Source organism: Gallinula chloropus (genome assembly GCF_964237585.1).
Source record: "Gallinula chloropus genome assembly, chromosome: 8".
Classification (NCBI taxonomy): Eukaryota; Metazoa; Chordata; class Aves; order Gruiformes; family Rallidae; genus Gallinula; species Gallinula chloropus.
In genome coordinates, this window is record NC_140093.1 from 28,121,321 (window position 1) to 28,148,668 (window position 27,348).

The window sequence follows — 27,348 nt, forward strand, 5'->3', positions numbered from 1 at the left end:
TGTCATTATAGTGCCTTTTGAGATAATTCCTGATTTTTCTTGTCTTTTCAAGCTCCTAAGAGGCGCCGCCCTGCGCGCTCGATATTCGATGGCTTCCGGGACTTCCAGACAGAAACCAGTAAGTGTCTCCAGCCCCGTCCCTGAGAGGCTCAGGCAAGACTGAAAAGCAGTTTCTGTTGGAGGCTATGCCAGCTCTCAGTCTCTGAAGCCTACTGTGTATTGGAAGAATGGTTTTTTACATCACATTATGAAGCTGTTCCCAGCTGCAGTGTCAGTGCTGTTTGCTGACAGGTCTGTTCTGCAGCTGTGGTGCAGTTGAAGTTGGTAGGTTCTTTTTCTGGGTGAGTAATGAACATATGAGGCAGGTAGTGAGGGTGGTGGTCCAAACACTTGCCTATAAGTAAAACCTGCAGACACTTGTGTTCTGTCTGCTTTGGTACAGCAAATATTTTCTGGATAATGCTCAAAACCCCCCAACTTTATCTGCTCTAGACCAAATTGAAAGAGGGGAAGAACCTAACACCCACGTAGAAGCTAACTTCATCCACTGAATTTTTCTTGGCTAGCCAGTGGTCATTCTGGCACTTGAATTAGATCTGAGTAGCCCTGAGGCTCCTCCCTGGGCTGCACACAGGGTTCTCATTAATTTAATTGCTGTTTACCACTATCTGTTCACACACAGAGTCTCCAAATGACAAAACATTGGCTGTATTTAAGCCATTAGGTTTCACAGAGTGATTTTTTTAATGGCAGAACACCAGATATTTCACAGCTGAGTTAGAGCTGTTGTGCAGTTGTTATCACTGGTGGTTGGTGTGTTTGAACAGTCTAACCATGGACCAGGTTCCCATGTAGTTATGTGCTTTTGGATGCAAAATTGAAAATAAATACTCATGACTACTTTATTTCCCCTGCCAGGTTTGGGCAGGGTTTGCCAGTAATAATGAGTTTGTTGAGTGCTGTGTAAATAGAAATACACCCATTGAAGAATCACCATACCCTTCATTTTCTTCTCATCATCTCCACTTTGTTATAGGGGACAGGGAGAGGCACAACATGTAATGCTCTTGTGAGGGTTTCTGATGCAGCTTTATCATGCTTTTTGCTAGAATCTGATAGATGAGTGTCAGTGGTTATCTCTGGAACAGCAGCCCTGGCCATCAAAGTCAGGATTGTTTCCTGGCTCCTGAGCCTCTTCCACAAGGTTGGCTTTTTTCTGCTGGGGGATCCAGCCTCTGCTTGAAAATGGTTTGTGCTCTACAGCCCGTTCACTGCTGGAAAGTTTCTGGTCATGGGATAGTTATTCCCTGTTTCAGCCTTCCATAAAATGTGTTGCCTCACTGCATTCTGGGGTAAGCATTTGCTGTGACTTACCTTTATTGTATATAATCAGGAGTATGGAGGAAAAACATGTTCTGTGTTGTTTTGATGGCACTAAGAGAAAGCTGCTCCAATTGTGGTTCTTGGGGATAAACAGGTCTGAAAAACCCAGAAGAGACAACAGTATCCCGAGCTGATTGTGGGAAGTGGAGTTATGTAATGTAAACATCCAAAGATATTTCTCCATGTAAACTAAGTCAAGGTTTTGGAGGTTTTTTTTCTTCCCTGTGGGAAAGAAAAAGAGAAACACCAGAACAGAAATGTACCAAGTAAAAGTTACCATGCTGCAATCTAGCTCAGTTCCCCTTTTTGAAAGCATCACAAGTCACAGCTCTTTAGTGTTCAGATCCTGGTGTATGACCCCTTCTGCTACTGCTCACATTTGTTAAGATGGTTTGTTCTTTAAGTGAAATAAATGCCCAGAGCCCAAGAACCACAGCTCGGGCAAGGTTCCTCCCATACCTCCTAGCAACTCTCGTTCAGCCTGGAATTGTCTTGGTTGGAAGGGACCCTTTAGATCATCAAGTCCAACCATCACCCTAACCTGACAACCACCACTCACCCACGTTCCTCAGCACCACATCTAACCATCTGTAAAATACACCCAGGGATGGAGACTCCACCGCTTCCCAGTGCCTAATAACCCTCTCTGGGAAGAAGTTTTTCCTGATACCCAAACCTAATCCCCTGGTGCAACTTGACGCCGTTTCCTCTTGTCCTGTCACTGGTGAGAAGAGGTCAGCTCCCACTTCTTCACAATGAGATCTCCCCTGAGCCTTCTCTTCTCCAGACTAAACAACCCCAGTTCCCTCAGCTGCTCCTCGTAGCATTTATTGTGCAGTCCCCTCACCAGCCCCATGGTTAGTCCAGAGAAGGGCTCACCTGGTGACTGCAGGGCTGAGGTTTTGTGTGTGAGCCACGCTGAGAACACTCTGTCTAATTCCTCTTCCTTTCCTCTTGGGGCTGTGCAGTCCGGCAGGAGCAGGAGCTGCGCAACGGAGGGGCTGTAGACAAGAAGCTGACGACACTGGCAGACCTCTTCAGGCCTCCCATTGACCTGATGCACAAAGGCAGCTTCGAAACGGTGAGCTCTGGGGCTGTGGTGCAGCCTCTGTACCCCCTCTGGCAGCCTTGTGTTGGGCTGCTGGCCTGGATGGGTCCTGGGGGTGATCAGAAAGCTGCCACGGTCCCTGTACTGATATGTGGGCTTCAGGTGGGGGTGTTGGTGATGTACTGAAGGCCCCAGCTACTCAGGGACAGCCCACACTGAACCTGTGTCAGTGCCAGCGTGGGGAATCACACCTGGTGGAAGGTGGGAGTGCACAGGGGAGGCTGCTCAGGGTGGAGCATCCCTTGGAGTGTGTCTGTGTCATGCAACACAGGAAAACCTGAAGCAGGAGTGCTTTTGATAGGTGCAAGGGGCTATATAGCTCGCAGCACAGCCCTGCTAACTTCACCTGAGCTGCTTAGAGATAGCAAGGCCAAGCTGCTCCTGATACCTGAGCTACCATCTGAGTGTCTGGAGCATTTGAATGTGGCTGTGTCACAAAGGCACAACTTTACCCTGAGCAGAGGCCTGGCACTTCTGTCAAATCACAGCAGTTGTCTTCTGGTAGTGGTGGGAAAAGTACCCAAGAGACTGTCTGCCTGAGGAGGGGACTCTTTAAATCAGTGTCACCTTTTCTGTCTGTGTAGGCATGCATGGGCCTAGTCACAAGTTGTTACAATACAGATAAGTGACTTAACTAATATGCAAATTGCCATATATGTTTATTTGGTGAGTCTAATCTCTAGATATTCTTTAGATGTGGTTACTATGGGACTTCCACCTGGTTGTCTTTAGCTGTGATGAACATGAGCTGAACAGAAACACTATTTGTATTCTTTTCCCATCTGCCTTTACTGCTGTGCACAAACACCAGAGCGCTGCTGGAGAGTTTCTGGAGGAGTGCTGTGTGCCTTTATTGAGCCTCCAGCTCTCAGCCTGTATTTTATGCCTCCCAGATCACCAGGCATCACTTGGCTTGTCACTAATTCCTGTGTTCCCACAGTGCCCTCTGTATGTTTCATCTTGTAACAGAATCCCAGGTTTGAAAGGACACTGAAAGGGAGCAGCCCTGTCTGCCTCAGCAGAGGAGCAGGCTGGAGCTGCTGGTGCAGAGCCATCCCTGGCTTGTGATGCCTGGGGCAGGGTTTAACCTCAGTCAGGGTTGTGTCAGGTCCTCTGGCTCATGGTTCAGAGGTGTTTGTGAGCCAGGTGAATGTGTGAAGGCAGCCAGTGCTGCTCTGGACTGCAACACCTGCAGGCAGCCAGTGCCCTCTGACCTCTGCTGTGGAATTGGAGATGTGGACCAGTCTGTCCTTGTGGCTGCCTGAAAACACTCCCAGGCTTCTCAGCAGTGTTGATTGTGGCATCTGCCACAGTCCAAAGTAGTTTCAGAGGATAAAGTAGCTGATGGATAAGCTGGATGGTCTTCAGGTCTTGGCATTTTTATTCAGCTTTGTAAATTCAAAACCAGAGAGGGGGATGGTTTGTGTATACACACCTGTCCTGTCCTTTGCAGTCACTCAGATGTGAAGACACTTCTGGTATTTGCCTTTGTGTGTTCCTGTATGGCTTCTTGTTCTGTGGGGCACCCTTCACTTCAGACCAACACTCCTTGACTACACTACACTAGAAGTCCTCTGCTTCTCAATTTGGGGGCCATTACCCCTTCTGTTTGACCTTCTGTGCCTGTGGGCTGGTGTTCTGCCTCAGCCTTGGGCAGTGTCTGGCCTCCTGTGAATCCAGTGACCAGTCTCAACACTCATCTCCAGCAAGCTGCTGTTAGCTCCTTCCTCCTCTGTACACTTTGATAACCAAACATAAGCTGTGTAATAAATGAGAGAGATTTATCATGTCCCAAAGCACCAGAGACTAAAATATCACTGTTTTGCTGCTCTTGAAGTTTAGTGTTACCCTAAGTGGGGGTTTCTGATTGTTTTGGATGTGTGGGGTGTTCTGCCAGCAGTGTGCTGTGTAGCTTTATCAGAGAATCCTTTGGGATTCATGACTTGATTCAGACTTGGCAGGAGTGGTGCTGTCTGGTCTTACCAAGGTCTTTGTGGATCTTTGTTGCTCTGCTTTGGGCACCCTGAGGTGGGGTTTGAGAGCAAGCAGATTTAGTGGGCTTTCACTTTCCTCAAGAAACCTAATTGCTCTTCAATTACAGAGAAACTTTGTTATTAGTATGGTGCAAAAACTTCCTGCTCCATTTTAACTCAGGAATACTAGCTCTGAAGAGAAGGGGAGAGGTAATTTTCTTTGAAGAGAAGTTGAATGGCATTGATTTTATGTTTTCTTTACTTGCTTCATGTGCAGAACAACTTAGGATCACTGGACTCATAAGGTGAAGTGTGTGAATAACTTCACTACACCACAGAAAACGTGGTGAAAAGCCTTGATATGGAAAAACCTGTAAAAGAGTTTCTTTTCATCCTGTGGGGCTTTTGAAGATGAAGGCTGAGCCCCTGGAGATGAGTTCCATGGTGGAACAGGGCTATGTCAAGCAGAGGTGATCAAGTGATGGGCCAGCCTGATGTTAACCTGAACTGCTTCTTTTTGTTGATCCTACTAGAAAACTTGGGAGAAGCTTTCAGAGCTGAACACAGCATGTCACTGAGAGGTCTGTGTGTGAGGGGTGTGCCATGGTTATATGATTGGGCTGTTCAGAGTCAGTTAAAATTGCACAAGGGATTTTTAACTGCCATTTCCTGACTGTAATGCTGAGTTTTCATGTGTATTAAGCCTCAGAGTTACCTCCTTAATGTAGCATCTGCTAGAAACAAATCCCTGGAGTCTAATAAATGAATTGCATGCCAAACATGCTTTGTAAAGAGCAACCTGGTTTCACTCAGATCCCAAAGACTGCTCTTGGCAATTGCAGGTGTTCACCTCTTCATGCTTATCATGTGAGATATGGTTACAATTTGTGGTGGGTACACACCAAATTGAGTTTCCACTGTGTCTAAATGAAGTTGCCTCATTTTCCAAGTTAAACTTTGTCTAGCTGGTGCAATTATCTCTGCCTGGGGCGCCTCTGGACTGGCTGTGGGTGTAGGCAGAGCCTGCAGCTGCACCTTTGAACCAGGAATGGCTGGTTATGAAAGGATGTGTGCCCAGGCCCAGGCAAGAAGTGTAAGTGTAGCACAGATGGGATATTTCTTGCTTGATAATCTCATGCTCTGACTTTCTGTCACCTCTTATCTTCCAAACTGAATCATCCTTGACTATCAGATATCCAGCAGGTCACAAGATGCTGGCACCACCACTTCCTTGTGTCTCTCTGCTGGCTTCAAGGAGTAATGCATTTCAACAAAGCTGAACAAGGAGGAGCCAGCAGGGCAGCTACAAACCATACATGGCTCAGGAAAGTCAAAAGAGGAAAACATGTTATTTTTAGGAGCACAGGAGCTAGAGGTGTCCAGGGAGGCCCAGTGCTGAGTGTGACAGAAGACTGCCTGACCAGGTGGCTGGCTTTTTGCTCTAAGGTATTGCAGTGGTGGAAACTCTGAATGGGTAGAAAGGGTAAAGGTAAACCCAGGGTCCTGGGTTTGTGTCTGGCCCTTTGTATCCCACATCTGCTGTCTCCTTGAGACCTCCTGTTCTGCTGATTGCTGAAAGCTCAACAAGAAACACTTGCAGAGTGGTTGTTCTGCACTTACCCCATCTGTGTGCTCTTGAAGTGCCTGGCCTTTATGTCTCCAAGGAGGAGGAGAAGTGGGGGACAGCTGATGTTGGAAACAGTGGGTCCAAAGCCATCAGACATAGCTTTTGAGACGTGCAGGTCAGCTCTTGTTCTTTTGGCACTCACCAAAATGACCTACCAACAGAAGCACCAAACCCACAGCGTTTCTTCCCCCCCCAACAACTCTTCTTCCACCTGCCTCCAACCCCTCAGAAAAACCCCAGCTGTTGTGCAAGAGTGGGGAGCTGTGTGTGTGGCTGAGATGGCAGCAATTTCACTGTGCCCTTTTTAAATGTTAAATGTGAAGCCTTCAGTTTTTAGAAGGAAGTTGAAAAGTAGTTGGAAAAGCTCTACCTGCTCTGCATATGAAAGCTCCTCTTTGCAAATGCTCTGTGTGGAATTTCCTGCTTGAATCCCTTCAAGGTCGTTAGCTGGAGGAGACCTTGAGCCAGAGCCAGGTTTTCACCAGTACTGAAAATTACCCAAAGTAAGGGCAGAAGAGTGAGCTGTGCTTTTTCCATCTCTCTAGTTACATGTTTCTGAGTTTATTCTTTTAATCCAGTGTGGATTACACCAGAACACAGGACTAAGGCGATCCAGTTGACTCAACATAAGGATTTATGTTCCTTTTAAACTTGGGCAGCACCCCTAGGCCTCACCTTTAACTGATTTCCTAGAATTAGTTCTCAAAATCCATGATGAACTCAAAATAAGTCTTTTTAAGTAAAAACATGATGAGTATATTGAAGATCCTTACCAGTTAAAGTGTCACCTGCCCAGCTTTTCTCTCCTGGTGACCAAACACTGGATTGTGACACTGTAATACTAGTGGTAAGTAGTTAGCATGAGGTCCCTGGTGAGAACAGGACTGTTCTGTGCTTCAACAGTCTCATGTTTTTCCTTTGAGTCAGATAAAAATTGGCTCTGCAGGTCACTTGGCCAGGCTGATTAACTCTCTAGGCTGAGATTCTTCAGGTTGGGAAGCAAAGTGTGTGGGGTTCACCTGTCTGTCTACCGTGCTTGGGATAGGCTGACTGTTTGAAAGTTCACTGCCTATAAAACCAGATGGAAAAATAAAACCAGATGGTTTGGGGTAACAAAATATTGCCCAAAACCAGCAAAATCTCATGGAACAGCCCAAATCCTTGAGTTTGCTGTGGAGTGTGTTACCAGCAGGATGGTGAACACACTTACCAATATTATTTTTTCCCCCTTTTTTTTTAAAAGGAAAGGGAATTCATATGCTAGTACCAGTCTTTCCAGGTGGTAAGAGCATTCCTGCTGTTGATATAGCCCTCTTTTTTTCAACAGGTATGACAGTTCAGCGATCAGGATTACATTCTTGATCAAACTCCTACCATTAACTTGCAACCAAGCAATCAGACAATGCCAGCTTTGTGACTCAAACCAGTAAGATTTCTTCCTGCGCCTTCCTGTCTTCCTCCCCACTTGCAGTCTGAATGAAGGGATGCCCAACCTGGCAGTGGCACCATCATAGAGTAACCCAAAACTTGGAGAGAGAAAAAGGAAAACACTCAGAGAGGGGGTTGAATTAAGGCAAATCCTCTGGCAATTATCCAACCTACGTAAATAGAAGATGATCCACAGGTTTATCTTTAGAACCAGCAGGTCTTTCCTCTCTTGTCAGATCAGTGAGATTAACTACACTCTTTCCTGAACAAACACTTTATTTAGCCTCCCTGTGTGTGTGCCCCCCCCTCCCCTGTCCCCAAGTTGCTTTCCCCACTCTGTGCTTGGCTTGTTGAAATCCAGCAGCTCTGTTCATCGATGTGATACTGTAATTCAACCAGTCTCATTTAAAGCAGGTCTCTCAGCCCTTCCTTCTGTTGTGTGGATGCCTTTTTGCTAGCACTGTCCATTTTTCTCACTGTGAAAGGGTTTTGGTGAAAAAATCGGACAGTGTTAGAAGCCATCGCTGATCATTGCTGGCATTGGCTATGCCTGGCTCTTCAGCTCATCTAACAGAGCTTTTCTCTCTGCTTCCAGGCCAAGGAGTGTGGTCAGATGCAGAACAAGTGGCTCATGATAAACATTCAGAACGTGCAGGACTTTGCCTGTCAGTGTCTCAACCGCGACGTCTGGAGCAACGAGGCTGTGAAGAACATCATCCGGGAACACTTCATCTTTTGGCAGGTGAGGGATGGAATGGAATGGAATGGAATGGAATGGAATGGAATGGAATGGAATGGAATGGAATGGGGCTGTGCTGGTGTCCCTTGGTGTCCTGGGACATGAAGCAGTGGTGGTGGGATAATAAAGAAGGAAAGCTTTAATTGAATACAGTGGCACTGTGGTAGTTCAAGAGGTGATGGGCACAAACTGGAGCAGAGGGAGTTCCACCTGGACATGAGTATATTGAAGATCCTTACCAGTTAAAGTGTCACCTGCCCAGCTTTTCTCTCCTGGTGACCAAACACTGGACTGTGACACTGTAATACTAGTGGTAAGTAGTTAGCATGAGGGTGGCAGAGCCCTGGGCCAGGCTGCCCAGAGAGGTTGGGGAGTCTCCATCTCTGGAGCCATCCCAACTCCATGATCCTGGACACTGTCCTGTGCAGCCTGCTGGAGGGGACCCTGCTCTGGCAAGGGTTGGGCTGAGTGATCTCCAGAGGTCCCTGCCAACCCCCCCAGCCTGGGCTTCTCTTGATGAACTTGCAGAAAAGGTGTTTGCATAGTTCATGGAGATGCAGTTTATGGATACAGATGTCGTTCAGGGAGATAGATTTGCACGTATAAACTGCCTTTCACTTGTGCATTCAGGACATCACCACAGTTTCTGATCCATGGACCATCAGGCATGTTCCCAGCTGCTCAGTTGGAGCGCTGTACGTTCCACTTGCAGTGTGTGATGTGAAATAGAGACAGACTTGGTATGTTTTCAAGACTGTGTTCAGTTTGTTTGCCTGCCTTCACCCAGTAATGTGTTCCCCACGTGGTGTTTCATAGGTATATCACGACAGTGAGGAAGGACAGAGGTACATACAGTTCTATAAGTTAGCAGACTTCCCTTATGTCTCCATCCTGGACCCCAGGACAGGTAAGACAAGTCACAGTTGTTTCCTGCAGCAGATACATCCAGTGGAGAAGGATAGCAGTTGTAGGCTGGAACACCATCTTCTGCAGGATGTGTAGGGGTCACCTGAAGAATCTGTTACGCTGCTTTGCTCTCTGACAGGCCTTTTGTGTCTCTGAAGAAGCCAGGCAATGTGTTTTGCAGGAGCTAAGGTGGTAAAACTCCCCCAGGGCTTGCTGAAATTGGGTGCAGTTTGGTGATGGTACCTTGCTCTGGGCTTTGCTTGGAAAGTGAAGATGGTACCACCTGGTGGTAAACCTCTGGAATGATTTTAAGTGTCCTAAAAGCTACTTGAAAATCACATCACTTGTGAGCAATAGGTGACACTGCTTCCTGCTGCTCACACAGAGGTGACTTTATTAAATTGCATCTTCATTTTGGTACACTGCTTTGGCTTTGGTTTTCTTGTTTGGATTTTGATTATTTACTTGTGTTTTAAACTGAACTATCAAACATTTACATCCCCCTCCAGCTCTTTCAGAATTGTTACTTTTTTCTTTTGTATTTCAACAGCCTGCCTTCTTTTATGATGATATAATGCCATTATCTTCACTGCATGGCCTCCTGCTTCTTAGGACTTCAGTAACTGTGTCTGTAACCAGAGCTGAGATTTCTTGCTGTTTGACTTTAACCACCCAAAACCCATTTTGATTGGGTTTGTTTTTTTTAAGGTAGAAACCAAAGCCAGGGTACTCTTCTTCACACTTTGCTTATGGAAACAAATGCCCTTTGCCAAGGTGTAGAATCAAAGCTGGCAAGGATGCAGAAATGCTTCTCCACAAACTTAGTGGTCTGGTCCTGGTTTTGTTGTTTGGCTTTTGGTTTTCATTTTGATGCCTGATTTACCATTCTGCACAAACCTTCCCATAGCTAAACAGAAAAGAACAGAACTAACCAGGGTCTGTATTTAGAGCTGTAACATGATTGAAACCTTTTCAAGGGGAGGGAAGGGAGGAAGCTTGGCCATTCCAGGTGGGAGCCTGTAGGAAGCTGCAGTTCCACACACGTGGCCTCTTGCAGAGCGCACACACAGCAGTCAATTGGTGTGTCTGACCTGAAAGCTGCAATCTTTTGCCAAAATTCTGTTTCATTACACCTTGTGGTTCTTTTTCTATAGGCCAGAAACTAGTGGAGTGGCACCAGCTGGATGTGACTTCTTTCTTGGACCAAGTGACTGGGTTCCTGAGTGAGCATGGACAGCTGGATGGCCATTCTACCAGCCCTCCCCAAAAATGCTCTCGTTCAGTAAGTATGAAGCCCTCTACAAGGAACAAGGAAAGAAAACACTTGCCTGTCTTTGTCCAGCTGTGCTGACTTCCCATTCAGTAGTACAGGCATGTGATGAGTTAGTGTGGCAGCCTCCAGAAACACAGTGCCCAGGGAGTGCCTTCTCCTGCAGTGAGCTTCTTGATGGGCCGTTGGTGCCTTCAGCATTTGTTTTGGATGTGGCAGGCACAGGATGTGTGGAAGGAACACAAATCACTCTGAAACTCAGCAGAGAAGCCATTAAATAGTCATGGCAGGACTCTGCTTTCCATGCTGGCTCTTCCTGTTGGTTTTAATAGCTTCTCTTTGGAAGACTGCTGTCCTCTTGATGGCTTTTTTTTCTTTTTCAGCCCATATTTAAAGAGCAATTTTTGTGTAACCCCACAGGAGAGTCTCATTGATGCCAGTGAGGACAGCCAGTTGGAAGCTGCTATCAGGGCCTCGTTACAGGAGACACATTTTGATTCATCACAGGCCAAGCAGGAGAGTCGGTCAGATGAGGAGTCGGAGTCGGAGCTGTTCTCTGGCAGCGAGGAGTTCATTTCGGTGTGTGGGTCTGAGGAGGAGGAAGAGTCAGAGAATCCTGCCAAACTGAGGAAGTCTCCACACAAGGACTTGGGGTATAAAAAAGAGGAGAGCCGGAGGCCACAGCCTGAGCCCTCTGCAAGGACTGAGCCTGGCACAACATCAAATCACAGAGCACTGCCCTGTGTTGATGCAGGGACGCTGGAGGAGTCCACTGACAAGCCTGAAACTACATTCCAGGGCCCAGATGTGAATGGTAAGTTGCCACCTTTCCTCTTTAAATTAAATGTGGTGGTGGTGTTCTTCCAGTACCTGCATTTTGAGGTGGTTTGGTTTTTTTTTTCCTGAAAACCTCAGTATGGTGACAACCACAGTTTGCTCCCTTGTTTTGAAAAGCTCAATTTCTTCTTCCTCCCTCCTTCACCCCAGAGGTGTGAGCAGCAGCGCTGTGGCGCAGCGATGCCAAACTGCAGAGTCCTGTTAGGGGCTGAGCTGGAGTTTCTTCCTTTGAGACCTTGGCCATGAGTAAAGTATGTGTTGGTGTAAGGCAGGTGCCTGTGATGGGGCTTCTCAGCACGGGTCAGGGGAGCAGAAGGACGTCAGCCCCACCTCACGCTCACTTAGTGTTGTGGTTTTGCCCCAGCTGAGAGCTGAGCACCACACAGCCACTTGTTTAAAAGAGGGGTTGGGGAAGCTGGGGTGGGGGGAGAGAGGGAAGGGAAAGGGAAAAAAAACAAAGCCAAGGAATCAAAACCTTGTGGGTTGGGATGAGAATAGTTTTCTGGAATAGCAGAAAGATATAACAATGATAACAGGACTTTATAGAAAAACACATGGAACTGGTGATACACAATGCAGTTTCTCACCAAACCACACAGCTCAGGCCATACAGCCCAGAGCCATCCCAAAAAAACCAGACTGTCCCCAAAACTGTGTGTCCTGGAGCCACCTGCTCCTCCTCCTCCTCCCACCAGCCCCCCTTTATGCTGAGCAGGACAGAATTGGCATGGAATACCCCCTTTGGCCAGTTGGGGTCACCTGTCCTGGCTGTGTCCCCTCCCTTCTCATTAGTAGGGAAATAGGAACAACTGTGAGAAGTCCTTGATTGCTTGGCAACACCTAGAAACATCAGGGTGCTCTCAGCACTGCTCCCATCCCAACTCCCACAGGCAGCATCCCTCCAGCCCAGCTGAAACCAGGACAGTTAGCTTGGCTGCCAGCATGGTTGGGCAGCTGTGGGTAACAGCACAGAGGCCCTGCAGGCTCTGCTCCTGCCTGAGCTGCCATGCAGCAGAGGGAGCTGATCTCAAAGGCTCTGGGAGCTCTGACCAGTTCCAGTTGCTGTTATTAACTCTTGAGAGACTCCTGACTCTGCTGTGTGTGTCTTAAACACGAGTGGTAGAACTGTGTGTTCACAGACTGGAGCTTGGTGTTTGTGACCAGTCCCTAACCCTGCTGTGCTGTGTGTGCCACCTGAGGCCTCCAGAAGAGTTCCATTCAACTGCTCTGTTGTTTATTAACTTACAGTAACTTCCTTTGTGCTAGGACCAAAGGCACAGCTGATGCTAAGGTATCCAGATGGAAAGAGGGAACAAGTTTCACTGCCTGAACAAGCTAAACTTCTGGTGAGTGGAGTTAATCGGAGTCCTGGTTTTCAGTCCACAAGCTGGAGGCTTCCACTTGCTGTGGTGGCACTGCTGCAGTCAGATCTAGTGGCAGTGGTGTGGCAGGGAGTGCCTGTGCTGTCTGTGCTCTGGGTGTCTTTCCTCTCTGCTGCTTGGGTTGTGTGTACACACCACTGTCAGTCCCCAGACTGCTGGGTTCCTTTCTGACATGACTCTAAATGGGTTTTATTAATCACTCTCAGCTCCCTCATTTGTGGGTTTTGTTTTGGGGTTGTTTTGTTGTTTGGGTTTTTCCTACATTGAAAAGTCTACCCTTTGCCCATGGTCAGACAGCAGTAAAATCAAAGGGAAAACACTTCATTCTTCTTCTCCATCTCCACTGCACTTCCACACTCCTTTCTGGACATGGGTGACAGAGCCAGCTGTGGAAGAAGCTGTCCCAAAACAAATTTGTTACAGTATTATTTACTTAACTGTCCTTCAGGTGTGTGTCTCAACTGTGTGTTGGACTTGTTTACCTTGGAGAAGGCAACATGGATAGCATTTCCATCAACATTTTGCAGGTGCTTCCTAGCAGCAGTGTGTGAAGGGGTCGCTGTATTCCTCTTGGCCACGGGTTTTCATGATGCAGTGGCCAGTGAAGCTCATAGTAATGTGACCAACCTAAACCTCTGTGTTGGAGTTCTAGGGAAGGCAAAAGCATGGCCCCTTCAGAGGGGGCTCCTTCAGATTTAGAAGTGCCACATCTCTTACAGAGAATGAGACTGTAACCAAGGCTGCAGCACTCAAAGTGTCGTGTCTCAAGCTCACATTCTCATCCCTGACTCTTGAAAATAAAGGGGGGGAGGAGGGGGGAAGAAGTTGCCTTTTTGATACTGTCACCTCTCAAAACAAAGCATGAGCATGAGGTGGTGGGCTCCCTGTGATGCTACATGAGGGCTCCTGGGCTGAAATACAAGGCCAGAGGAACACTGGCAGAGCATCATTCTTGAAGTAGGAACCAGCTCTACTTTCAGGCCTTCAGTCTTGCTTTGTCATAGCATTTATCAGTGCCTAATCTTCTTCCAAGTTCTTCTTTATATCTTGGCTGCTTTTTGAAAGCAGCTTGTTAAATAAAGTTATGTCTGTTATGAAACATGTAGCACTTCTGAAAACTCAATTCCTTTATTTAGGTGATAGGTAGGGGTAATGCTGATAACCTCCTGGTAATGACTTCTGGTTTGATCCCCTTTCTGGACTGCAGTAGCTAAAGGAGCTTGATCTCAGCATGTGATTTCCACTGCTGCTGCCTGCTCTGCAGTGAGCAGAGGAATTTAGGTGAGTCCAAGTTTGTGGTTAAAAGTTACCTTTTTATTGCAGAGCTGAACAGGCTGCTTTTGTGCTCATGCCATGGGATCTTCTAAAGCCATTCCAGTCGGATCAAGACCAGGTCTCAGCTCTTTCTTTGTGAGCATCCTTTCCCTGCTGATTCTCTCAGCTCTTAGTTGCTTCCATTTTAAAGCTGTCCAGAACTATAAAATGTAACTGTTTAAAGAGGCAGTTGCACTTCAGCAGCTTTATCTGATGACACAGTTGTTGTTCTCCCACCAACATGTTGGTTCTGTGTGGGTTTGGGGCCTGATGCCCCCAAAGCTGCTCTGTCACCCCCCTCCTCAGCTGGGCAGGGGAGACAACATCAAACAAGCAGGTAATGGGTCAAGATAAGGGCAGGAGCGATCCCTCAGCAATTATTGTCATGGGCAAAACAGACTCAACATGGAGTAAAATGCATCTAATTTATTGCCCAGTGGAACCAGGGCAGGATAATGAGAAATAATCCCAAATCTTACCCCATCCCACCACCTCTCCCTCCTTCCTGGGCTCAACCTCCCTCCCCATTTCTCTCCCTCCCCCCCAGCAGCACAGGGGGATGGGGATGGGGTCAGGCCACCACAGGCTGTCCCTACTGTTCCTTCCTCCTCAGGGGAGGACTCCTCACACTCCTCCCCTGCTCCAGCGTGGGGTCCCTCCCAGGGCAGACAGTCCTCTGTGGACTTCTGCACCATGAGTCCTTCCCACGGGGCTTCAGCTCCTCACCGACTGCCCCAGCGTGGGCCCTCCCATGGGGTGCAGACCTTCAGGCCCAGCCTGCTCCAGCCTGGCCCCCCACGGGGTCACAAGCCCCCCCAGCAAACCTGCTCTGGCGTGGGCCTGTCTCTGTGGGCTGCAGGTCCTGCCAGGAGCTTGTTCCAGCGTGGGCTCCCCACCAGGTCACAGTGTCCTTCAGGTGCCTCCACCTGCTCCAGTGTGGGGCCCGCCCTGGGCTGAGGGGAACCTCTGCTCCATCCTCCTCCTCCTCCCTGGGCTGCAGGGCACAGCCTGTCTCACCAGGCTCTTCTCTGGGGGCTGAGGGGAACCTCTGCTCCATCCTCCTCCTCCCTGGGCTGCAGGGCACCTCCTGCCTCACCAGGCTCTTCTCTGGGGGCTGAGGGGAATCTCTGCTCCTGTGCCTGGGGCACCTCCTGCCCCCCCTTCTGCCCTGCCCTGGGCTGCAGGGTCTCCCACATCTCCTCACCCCCCACTGCCAGGTTTCTCCTCCATGACTCTGCTCCCCAGAGGTGCTGCCGCCGTCACTGACGGGCCCGGCATGGCCAGGGGCAGGTCCAGCCTTCAGCTGCTGGTGTTGGCTCTGTGGGGCCTGGGGGAAGCTGCTGGCAGCTTCTCCCAGAAGCCACCTCCAGCCCCCTGCTACCAAACCCTTGCCACACCAACCCCAAACAAACCTTTTCATTTTAATAGTGCATTATTGTCAGCCAAGAGTGGCTCCTTTACACACTGTTATCTCCAGGGTGTGCTTACCCCTCCAGTAGTGCCATCACCCCTTTTCCCTCCCCCAGGCCAATAAAGCAGAGGCCTCCCTGCCTTTGGAGAAGCAAATAGCTCACTGTGCAGCCAAGTAGCTGCCAGCTCAGCCCTTCCCTCTGCATCACTGACTGGTTACCAGAGTCACTTGTTGCCTACCAAGCATTGTAGGGTGTGCAGGAAAGTTTGTCCTTTAGGCAGAACAGGGTGGAGATGTGAGCAGTAAAGTTAACTGAATGTTTTAGAAAGGGGCTTTGATCATCCTTGCTGCCTGCAGAAGGAGTCCAGCCCACTTACTTGGCACACCTCAGCAGACACAGGCACTGCTGCCTGCACAGCCTGGTGGGGAACAGTCCCTTCTCCTCATCCCAAAGCTTTGTGGGTGGATTTTGAGGGATGAATTCAGAGGAGATCTCCATGCAGGTCCTTCCCTGACTGTCCTGCAGTCATTGAGTTTTGGTGAAGTCCAGGTTGAAAAGGATCCCTGGAGATCATCCAGTCTGACACTCTGTAGATGAGGTTGTCTGGGGATGGGGGGGTGGCTCCCAAGCTGAGTTTAGAATACTTCCAGCAAGTGGTGTTCTCTGGGCAACTTCCTCCAAATTTTAATTTCTCTCACAGCAAAGAATTCCTTCCTTATACCTAGATGAAGTTTCCCCTGGAGCAACTTGTGTGTCTTGTCATCCTTGTGAAGGAAACTCTACTGCCTTCTCTGTACTGAACACTGTGGTGACATTCCCACCAAGCCTTTTCCTTGGAACAAATCCAAGTCCTTCAACCTTTCTTTGGTCCTATACCCCAGTCATTTGGATGTCCCTCTGCTGGGTCTGCTTAAGTTTCTCCTTCTCCTTCTTGAATCACAGTACTCCCAAGAGTCCAGCACAGGGGTAACTGCATCCCTTGAGGTGCTGGCAGTGCTCCTCTGGATGCAGCTCAGCTTTGCCTTGGCTCAGACACGCCCTGAGCTTTCTCAGTGAGCTGTGACAGTCTCCCTGTGACATCCTGGGTCTAGGAGAACAGCCAGCTTCCAAGGCTCAGAGTTAGCTCTGCACTTGGGGGCTCAGTCCCCCCAGCAGCACACATGGCTTCTCCCTGCTGGGTTTGAGCTGCACTTGTGCCTTCCCATGAGACTAATTTATTGCCATATGACTTTAGGGCTTTTTTCCATCATTATGGTATTTTTTTTCCCCAGATGAGAGGAGAGCTGCTGTCTTGCTGCCATAGGGCTCCAGCCTGCCTTAGCTTGCAAGCTGCTGTCCTCCCTTTGTGTTTGTGCCTTGCCCTGGTCATCCCATTCCATCTGCACCCCGAGGCCTCCGTTCTTGTCCCTGTGGAGTCGCTGCCAGCATCCTGCTGCTTTCCTGCTCATCTCCCCTGAAGCAGCAGAACAAGCTGAACTCTTTCTGCAGCTCCCTGACCTCATGCTTCATCTGATGCCCCTGGCACATGAGGAGGAGTGCTGTGGGACACCACATCCCATGTCCTGTCAGCACTGTGACCAACAGCTGTCCTACGAGAGCACGGTTGCCAACGTGAACAGCCCCCCAGGCCATCCCCCAGCCCCCTGCCTGTGCTCAGGCCCCCCCCAGCCCCCTGCCTGTGCTCAGGCCCCCCCCAGCCCCCTGCCTGCACCCAGGCCATCCCCCCAGCCCCTTGCCTGTACTCAGGCCACCCCCCCAGCCCCTTGCCTGCACCCAGGCCATCCCCCCAGCCCCTTGCCTGCACCCAGGCCATCCCCCCAGCCCCCTGCTTGCACCCAGGCCACCCCCCACAGCCCCTTTCCTGTGCCCAGGGCAGCCCCCAGCCCCTGTGGGCTCTGGCAGTAGCTGCTTGTTTGCAGCCCCTGTTTTCTGGGTGCTGGGTCACTGTGCTCCTGAAGTAGCAACGAGGAGAAGCGAATGGAATGATTTGTACTAATTGCAGCTTAGTACACCCAGTTTATCTCCTGGTACTTAATACAGTGGCGTAAGTCACTCACCAAGTATGTCACCTATTGCTGGGACCCCCTTGTTTTCTTCCCACTGTATTTTATGGCATAGGAATTGAGTGTTTTCATAGAATCATAGAATTGTAGGGGTTGGAGGGGACCTTGAGAGATCATCGGGTCCAACCCCCTGCCAAAGCAGCTCCCTAGGACAGGGCACACAGGGCGGTGTCCAAATGGGGCTGGAATCTCTCCAGAGAAGGAGACTCCACACCCCCTGGGCAGCCTGTCCCAGGGCTCCCTCACCCTCACTGGGGAAAAGTTCTTCCCCATGTTGCTGTGGAACTCCCTGTGCTCCAACTTGCAGCCATTGCCCCTTGTCCTGTCCCCACAGACACTGAAAAGGGGCTGGCTGATTCCCCCTGCATCCCCTGCTTCAGATAATTATAGATTTTAATTAGGTCCCCCCTTAGTCTTCTCCAGTCTGAACAGCCCCAGCTCACTCAGCCTTTAGTCACAGGGGAGATGCTCCAGGCTCTCCATCATCTCTGTCCCTCCTCTGGACTCTCTCCAGGAGATCCCTGGCTGTTTGATCCCAGGGAGCCCAGAACTGGACACAACACTCCAGGTGGGGCCTGAGCAGGGCAGAGCAGAGAGGGAGGATCCCCACCTGTGACCTGCTGGCCACACTCCTCCTGATGCCCCCAGGATCCCATTGTCTCTCTCAGCCCCCAGGGCACACTGCTGGCTCATGGCCACCCTGTCACCCACCAGGACCCCCAGGTCCTTCTCCACAGAGCTCCTCTCCAGCAGGTCACCCCCAGCCTGTCCTGATTCCAGCAGTTATTCCTTCCCAGGTGTCAGACTCTCCACTTGCTCTTGTTGAACCCCATCTGTTTTCCCCCTGCCCAGCTCCCCAGCCTGCCCAGGTCTCTCTGGCTGGCAGCGCAGCGTCCCGCGTGTCAGGGGCGGATCGCTCCGCTGCCTGAACGGCCGCGCCAGCCGCCGCGCCTCGCCCCTCTCCAAAGAGCCACGACTCTCCATCTTGCCCTGCTGCTGGACCCCTGACGCTCCTGCCAGTCCCCATTTCTCTGTCCCTGTCTGTTTGGACTTTACACTCCCATCTGCTGGGGTTCCTGATGTCAACCTGGGGAATTTCTCCTGCTGTAGCGCAGCCGTGAGCGGCTCTTGCCTGATAACCCTTCATCCCAGTGCCCCCAGTGTCCTGCCCTACTGCAGGAGGAGAAGTTAATGATTTGAGGTTAAAAAAAACCCCAACCAACAAACAAAAAACCCCAAACAAACAGCAAATCCTCTTGCTTCTTGAAGACAGGGGGGGAAAAACCCCCATTTCTAGTAAAAATACCACATTTTGTTTTGTCAGCATCACCTGCCAGAACTTCCTCTTTGATGGCATTTGAGTTTAATGTAAGGGTGATGCCTGATAAACAAGGGAGGGAGCTTCTCCTTGGGGGAATTCAGGCTTCATTTTTGCTTTCTCAAACCTTGTTTTACTGTGGTTTGAACATGTGCTGTGGTGTGCAGAGCCCTTGCATTAGGGTCCTATTATGTATATCTTCAGAGAATCAGGTAATGAATCACAAGGTAATTAGCTTTAATGAGTGTTCTTACCATGTGGGTGTCAAACTAGCTACTAAAACTAGTACTAGTAAAACTAGTGGATCAAACTAGCTACTAAAACTAGTACTAGTAAAACTAGTGGGTCAAACTCGCTACTAAAACTAGTACTAAACCTAGCTACTAAAACTAGTACTAAATCTAGCTACTAAAACTAGCTAGTTTGACCCCCACATGGTAAGATTAATCATTAAAGCTTATTCAGGATATAGTACAGACTTTAGTTAGTACTAAAGCTAGTTAGTACTAGTTTTAGCATGTGCCGTGGTGTGCAGAGCACTTGCATTAGGGTCCTGTTATGTATGTCTTCAGAGAATCAGGTAATGAATCACAGGGTAATTAGCTTTAATGAGTATTCTTACCATGTGGGGGTCAAACTAGCTACTAAAACTAGTACTAGTAAAACTAATGGGTTAAACTAGCTACTAAAACTAGTACTAGTAAAACTAGTACTAGTAAAACTAGTGGGTCAAACTCGCTACTAAAACTAGTACTAAACCTAGCTACTAAAACTAGTACTAAATCTAGCTACTAAAACTAGCTGGTTTGACCCCCACATGGTAAGAATAATCATTAAAGCTTATTCAGGATACACTACAGACTTTAGTTAGTACTAGAGCTAGTTAGTACTAGTTTTAGTACTAAGTAAAGTCTGTACTATGTCCTGACTTTCAAACTTTCCCGTGTGACTATAAACTTTTTTCTAAGGAAAGTGGGATAATTTGTTTGTTTGTCTGTTTTGGGGTTTTCTTACCTTCTTTTGGGTTGTTTTAAATTCTGTGGCCCTGCTTCACCTCCCTCCCCTCCTGCCTTTCTCCCCAGGCTCTGGTGAAACACGTCCAGTCGAAAGGATACCCCAACGAACGCTTCGAACTTCTCACCAACTTCCCCCGAAGGAAACTCTCCCACCTGGACTATGAGATCACGTTACAGGAGGCAGGCCTGTGTCCTCAAGAGACTGTCTTTGTGCAGGAGAGGAATTAGCACCGTGGCCTGAGTTCTCCCAGCCTTCCTCCCCTCTCCTCTTCGCCTGGGACGCCACCTCGTGAAATATGCAGTCGGAGGGTGGTAGGATCGCAGTGCTGAAATCAGGCAGGCAGCTGGCTGGCCCTTCTCTCCCTTACTTCCCTTCTGCTCCAGTGACCAAATGAGAGTGTGCAGAGGGTGCCTCTCTCCCTTGGCCCTGCAGAGAGCACTGGGGGGCACGTCCTTCCTCTCCTTTCACGGAGTAAAGCAAAGCAGTGACCCGCGTTTCCAGCACGCTGGGGCTTGGAGCGGCCACGGTACACGTACCCTTCTCCCTGCTGTTCTTAAACCTGTCTTGTTTAATTTATTTGTTTTAAATAGTGTGTGATAAGGCACTGAGTCATCTCTCTGTAAGGAGAGAGTGGGACCTGCAGTACAGTCTTTCCTTGTTTTGATGCTCCTCACGAAAGGTCTCCATTAACCTCACGGTCTTCTTAAGGGTTCCCATACCTCGTGTGCCATGAGAACTTGGGCTGGGTTGAGCTGTGGTGACCTACTTTGCCTCCACTTAATTTAAAGGCTTCTAGATTCCACACCTGTTTTCTTCTTGCTTTCAGTGCCACCAGTGGACAGAGTTTAAAAAAAAAAAAAACAAACCCACAAACAGACCACAAAACCACCCAACTGGCCATGGGACTGACTGCTTGGCCCAGAGGGAAAGCTGCTGGAGCAGAACTGACTCCTTGGCAGAAGAAGTAGGTGGTGTTTCCATTTGTTCTCTCCCAACATCCTTTTTACCTACTCTCAGGATTTTACAAATGATGATAGAAGGTGGCTGAACACTTTTAAAGACCTTGGAGACTCTAGAAAGCACTTGTAAAAACCAGACAGCTGTGTTCCTTCACGTGGTGTTTTGTGTTCCCCAGGAGCAATACCTGGCAGGGGGCTCAGAGCACTGACTGCAATGGGGTGGGACAGCAGGACCTTTCATTAATGAAAAACTTACACAGCCTCATCAACCTGGGGTGGACTAATGCTTTATAAAAGGCTTCACAGCCTGGTGGCTTGAATGCTCCAGGCTGCTTTTTATTCTATTTTCATGTTCATCTACTGTCACATACCTCTGAATCTGGAAGGCTGGGTGGAAATCTGCTCCTTTATCCAGGCTTGCTTTCCAGCTCTGGAAGCTGGCACCAGAACTCATGCTGCCATACCCTCTGCAGGCACTGGGCTCTGCAGAGTGCCCTCTTTTTCCAGCATCTTCTCTCTTGATCTGTGGGGTGTTACAGCAGGTTGGATAAAAATCCCCTCATGCAGCCTAGCATCCAAGTGAGTGTTGAATTTGTGGATTTACAGCTAAGGACCCAGTTGAGGCTGTGCTCTTCATCAGTGAAAGAAAGGCACATGAGACCTGCCATAGCTGCCAGCGTCACATCACTATACTGGTCACACAGAAAGGCTTCAGTGGTCAGGACTCTACTGTAGACTAAAACTTTTCAGGATATTTGCCTTGAATTTCACACTAGCCTCCCTGATTTGGAGTCTTTGGAAGGAGGAGATCACAGAAGATGTCTTGTGTTCCCTGTGTTCAGATTAGCTCACGACTAATTGATGTTCCACGTGTGATGACACAGCTGATTTCCCTTCCACACAGCATCTGCTTGGCTTTGTACTGCAGGATGCAGTGTTGGGAGAGCAAAACCTGGGCAGAGCTTCCTCACCCAATGGCTGATGTGCCATCAGGTGTTGGTTTGTGAAGAGACTCTGTTGTGGCAGCTCCTCCCCAGCACTGGAGAGGGAATGGCAAGGCTGGCAGAGAGGTGTGGGGGGTTGGTGTTTGGCTGGTCTCCCCTGGTCATCCCCTGGTCTCCCTGGACAGGCTGGATGGGGGCCTGTTGGCCTCTCCTGCTCTGCCACTGGTGTGAGGCTGGGAACCTCTGAGGCTTCTGGTTCCCCTCCTGGAGCTGCTGGTCAGCAGCATCGACCCGTGGAGGGGGCAGCTTGGCTTTGGAGGGGATCTGGTTTGTATCTGCTTGGGAGTGCTGTCTCCAGCAGTGAGCTGCACAGGGTCAGGCTGCCTTTTCAGCCCTGGCTCTGTTCTGTGGGTGGCTTCCCTTCTCCCCAGCCTGCCCTGCTCAGGGCTGGGCTGGGCCACTCAGAGCAGTCTGATGTGGTGGAACAGCCCTGTCAGCAGTAGGGAAGAGGGGAAGCTGCACTGCAGGCAGGAGCAGGAACTGCTCCCACTGCTGCTGCTGCTGGAGGAGGAGAGCTGGTGCCTCATACTCCAAAGCTTCCTGTCTGACCCTCTCCTTCAGAGCTGGGCTCATCCGCCACCCAGCAGCAGCAACCCAGCTACTGCTTCCCTTCCCTTTCCCTTCCCTTCCCTTCCCTTTCCCTTCCCTTCCCTTCCCTTCCCTTCCCTTCCCTTCCCTTCCCTTCCCTTCCCTTCCCTTCCCTTCCCTTCCCTTCCCTTCCCTTCCCTTCCCTTCCCTTCCCTTCCCTTCCCTTCCCTTCCCTTCCCTTCCCTTCCCTTCCCTTCCCTTCCCTTCCCTTCCCTTCCCTTCCCTTCCCTTCCCTTCCCTTCCCTTCCCACACCCCAGGTCAGCTTCCCCTCGCTGCTGCTGTGCCAGGAGCAGCCCCCTCACCCCTCTGGCAAGGAAGCACTTGTCTGCAGGTCTATTTTGGAACCCTCAAGGCCCCTGCCTCTCCCTGCTGCTGCAGGGGGACCAGCAGTGCTTACACTCCACTGTGATTCTTTCTCCCTTGGTTGTGTTAGGAAAGATCCCTGACTTCTCAGTAACCTCCCAGGGGGAAGGTGAATGTGGAACTGGGGATTTATCTTGAAAATTGGAATGTTTGGTTTGTTCTGGGCCAAGAAATTCTGAGGCTCTCTTGGTTTTCTGGCATGGTGGGGGTTTCTCTTTCACTTTGCTTTGGCTTTGGTCTGTGGGGGGAAAAATCATGAAGAAAATTGTGTCCCTGCAGATTTCTCCCCCTTGATTCGTCTCCCTCCTTTCCCCTTTCTTCCCAACCCAAATACAGCCAGTGCCCTGCACACACCTCAGCTGTGCTGTGGTGGCTGAAAGCCCTTCAGAAACACCCCTAAAAACAGGGTGGGACCTCTTCAGGTCTTCCTTGATGCTGAAACCCTTTGGAGCCTGGAGGAACGTGCCTGAGAACATTAACCAAGCTGTGACTAAGCACAGGCAAGTTGGGCTCTGGCTGTGAAGAGCCTTTGTCACAGTTGCTTCTAGATGTTAAGTCTGAACTTCCCAGGCTGCTGCTGGCAAGGTTGGGGGAAAATGCCTTAAATCTGATTGCAAAATAAGATGTTGAAATGCCAAGGATGAAGAAGGATGAAGAATCCTTCACAAGCTGTGGCTTGTGGCTGCCTGTGGGCGTTGCTTGCCCATGTTTGGTGTGTCAGGTCATGGTGCTGCCATGGGCTTGGGGCACCAGGAGGGACGTGGAGGCTGGAAGCTCTTCCTGGTAGAGAGCTGAACAGGGCTGATGTTTCCACTGGAGCTTCTTGGTGGAGAAGTTTCCACTGCATGTGCTCATCCAGCTGTCCTGTGGTGTTGACACTGAGTGCAGCTCACAGGCATGGTCAGGCCAGTGCTGAGCTGCAGGTCTCTTCCCTGCCAGCTGCTCTTGACATGTTTGTTGTTGACTTCCCACCTGTGATCCTTCAGAAGCCCAGGGAAGGACTCCAGGTCTTCCTGCTGATCCATGCTGTAAGTGAAGCTGATCGACCAGCTTCCACCTCCTCCTTCCTGACATGCAGAGGCCATGCCAAACATTTCTGGGTGTACTCAGCATTCCTGCCATGAGGCTTTGAATTGAGCTCTGTGATTTTCACCTTTGTGGTGTCCAGGGCCTGAAGCACGTTGCCCTTCCTGGTAGGTAAGGTGACAACACCAGCACTGAAAGGGCCTGTGTGTGTGTGCCTAACAGCCAAGTAAAACACAGTTCTCTGTAAAAAGACACCCAGAGGTGGCACCCAAAAGTCACCATTGTTCCAACACAGATCTGTACAGAGGTGTTTGCACTGGAGTGTTTCCCAGAGCTCACTACATCTCTGGCTGGATGCAGTTTTAAGACTACCAGGTTTATCTACCCACCTGCACCACCCTATACCAGCTTCCACTTCTGGTGCTGTGCTCTGGAACAACAAGGCAGCTGGGTTTAGCATGTGTTTTCATCAAAAGGATCCCATGTCTCCAACACACTTTGTAGGGAGCTTCCACCTGACTCTGAGCTTTGCTGCTGGGTGCACCTTCCCACTGCCTCCTCAAAGCTGCTCCAGGCCCAGTGCCGAGTTCTTGGTGGCAAAGGTGGGAAAGTTTTTTTCAGAGGAAAACTAGGAAGAATAAACCCAGCCCAGCATCCTGAGGAGTTAAAATCTCCTCTCCATGCAGGGGGTCTGCCCCAGAGCAGAGGGCAGGACGAGGGGTTTGCAGGTGCCCCTTGACCGTGCTCATGGCCTGTGGGAGAGGCTGGGATGCTGAATCCTGGCTGAATCCTGGCTCTTTTAGTCCCATCTTGTGAGAGCACTGGACTTGTTTGCAGGGATTGAAGAGCTGCACTGAGAGCAGTTCCCTTTTGCAGGTCAGGCAGGGCTTGGGCTGTGGCTCCTCAGGTACCAGACGCTGCATCAGGTGTGTTTGTGGGGTGATGTTTTCCTGAGCCCCGGGAAGGACCGTGACGTAGGGACCTGGGTGGGCCCATCCACGTGAAGGGGAATGTGTGTGCCATTCCAGGAACTGGTCTCTTCATTTTTACCCCTCCTTAGTCTCTGTTAAACATCACTACTTTCTCTTTGTTTAATCCCTTTTTTAGCCAAATCAGTGAGAAAGGGGCAGCCCTGGATTCCACGGGGAAGGGAAGCAGGAGCTGCGCTGCAGTGGGGTGAAGTCCCATGCAGACTGGGTGTGCCTTGCTGGGCTCTTAAGAGCTTTGAGTGTGGCCTCTCCTCTTCCCCCACCCCTTCTGTTTATTGTAACAGCTCCCATTTTCCCTAAATAGAGAAGCTGCCCCCTTAGAGTCAAAGCAAAACTGATGTGTTGAGCCCTGCGTTGGCCATGGGCGCTGCTGGGAATACCCACAGCAGTGGGGTTGGAGTTGCCCCATTTGATGCCTGGTTGGTGTGATCTCTTGTTGGTTGATGTTCTGCAAACAGCCTTGTTGGAGGGGTTGGTTTCTCTGTCTCACCTGCCCAGCTCTCCCCACAGTTGCATGGTTAATGGATAACCTTTCTGTGGTGTCGTTCACGATGGCTCTTGTCCCTGAGATGCTCAGTGTCTGTCCACTCCCCAGAAATATAGCCATATGTATATACATAGAGACACACACAGACACACACACACACATACACACACGGTTTTAACTGGAGAATGAGGCACTTCCCACCAGTGCCTCAGCGTGCCTCAGCTACCTGTCTGCTGTTTGCTGTGGGTATTTTAGGAAGGAGTGCAGAAATCCAGGGATTGGGTCACTGTCTTTCATTACTGTGAGTGTCTGCAGCACAGGGGAGAGTCAGGTCGTGGCTGCTTGTTACCTGGTGTGGAGACTTCTGGAAGTGTGGAGGGATAAACAGCCAAAGTACCTGGAGCGGGGGGACGAGGTGCTATTCTGCAGAACAGATTCATGAAGAGCAGCTGGGTGACACAGCCTGGAGGTGCAGTGACTCACCAGAGACACCAGGCTGGGGCACAGATGGATTTCTAAAAACAAGACTCTTTTCTGCTTAATTGATGAACTTAACAGTTTTGAGATGATGACTTTGCCTGTCGGTGACACGATGTGGGAGGAGGGAGAAGATTCATCCAGAAGGTTTCAGCTCACTGTGCTGGGAGGGACCAAACTCAAGGAAACCTCTGATCTATATACACAACTGCTGCATTTTTTATAAATATATGTAAATGTCCTATTGTAATATTTGATCCTGGAAATAAAACAAACTGTTTTCAGTAGCTTGCTGCTTCTCTTGGTCTTTGGGCTTGGGTTTTTGTGTTCACAGAATCATGGAATCAAAAGGTTGGAAAAGCCCTTTAAGCTCATCATGTCCAACCATTCCCATCCTGTGCTGACCCAGATCCCTGAGCACCTCATCTCCCCTCTGTTAAACACCCCCAGGGGTGGGGACTCAGCCCCTCCCTGGGCAGCCTGTGCCAGGCCCTGACAACTCTGCCAGGGAAGAACTTTTCCCTCCCAGCTGAGCTGACCCTGCCCTGGGGCAGCTTGAGCCCATTGCCCCTTGTCCCATCTCCTGTCCCCTGGCTGCAGAGACCATCGCCCACCTCTCTGCACCCTCCTGGCAGGGCAGGGGAGGTGGGGAGAAGGTCTCCCCTCAGCCTCCTCTTCTCCAGGCTGAACACCCCCAGCTCCCTCAGCTGCTCCTCATGGGATTTGCCCTCCAGCCCCTTCCCCAGCCTGGTTGCCCTTCTCTGCACTCGCTCCAGGACCTTGATGTCCTTCTGATGGTGAGGAGCCCAGAACTGGACCCAGCACTTGAGGTGCAGCCTCACCAGTGCCCAGTACAGGGGCACCATCCCCTCCCCAGACCTACTGGCCACACTGGGGCTGACACCAGCCAGGATGCCATCGGCCTTCCTGGCCACCCAGGCACACTGCTGGTGTGGTTCAGTTCTAATGAACGTCCATCCCTGCATTACATGGAGTGTTTGAGTCTTTCCTTACAGTTGTTGGGATACAGGGAAAGGGAACTGACCTGAGTCCCCTGTGTGTATCTGACCTGTTGGTAAGTCCATGGATTGGAGCTTTTCTTCTCCCCTGGCCTCCTGGCCTGTGAACCTTGACTTGGCAGGGTAGGTCTGGGTGCTGTAACGTCCCTGGGAAGCTTTACAACTTTCCAACCCTGGGTGTAGCTGCTTTCCATGGCCTTGAGCCTCTTTACCAAAGACACAGCAGAAGCTGCAGCTTGGCCAGGACCCCTACATGTGGTGCAGGTGGGTTTGGACACCAGCTCCAGGCGCTGCCCTCTCCTTGCACGTGAGGACAGGGCTGGCCCCAATCTGAAGCCCAATTTGCAGGGTGTGGGGTCTGGTTATAAACCAAACCAGGGCCCTGATGGCCACAGAGAGCATCTGGTACCTGCTGACACGGGATTGTGGAATGCAGAGAGCTCCTTGTGGAGCACAAGAAAGCTTCAGCCCTTTCTGGAGAGCACAGGGTCTTGAACAAAGAGAAACTTTTTGGTACCCCCATGGCTGAAACTGAATAAAAGGGGCAGGGCTGGGATGTTCCATCCTTCCTGGTGGAAGAGCAGAGAAAATGTGGCTTTCTGTTCCAAACCATTGGTCTCCTCCCAGCACAGGTGGTGTCAGGATGAAGCCTCTACCT

At 50.1% G+C, this 27,348-nt stretch overlaps 1 protein-coding gene across 1 annotated transcript in view; it reads left to right on the plus strand.

The window, feature by feature from the left end:
- Positions 1 to 20,004, plus strand: part of UBXN7 (UBX domain protein 7) — a gene marked incomplete at both ends in the record, with an annotated part of 30,637 nt that extends 10,633 nt beyond the window's left edge. The window contains 8 exons of the mRNA XM_084267146.1: positions 53 to 118; positions 2,352 to 2,464; positions 8,115 to 8,261; positions 9,075 to 9,165; positions 10,319 to 10,446; positions 10,855 to 11,248; positions 12,538 to 12,617; positions 19,843 to 20,004. Coding sequence (XP_084123272.1) covers positions 53 to 118; positions 2,352 to 2,464; positions 8,115 to 8,261; positions 9,075 to 9,165; positions 10,319 to 10,446; positions 10,855 to 11,248; positions 12,538 to 12,617; positions 19,843 to 20,004 — 1,181 coding nt within the window. The remainder of the gene's footprint in view (positions 1 to 52; positions 119 to 2,351; positions 2,465 to 8,114; positions 8,262 to 9,074; positions 9,166 to 10,318; positions 10,447 to 10,854; positions 11,249 to 12,537; positions 12,618 to 19,842) is intronic.
- Positions 20,005 to 27,348: the final 7,344 nt, after the last annotated feature.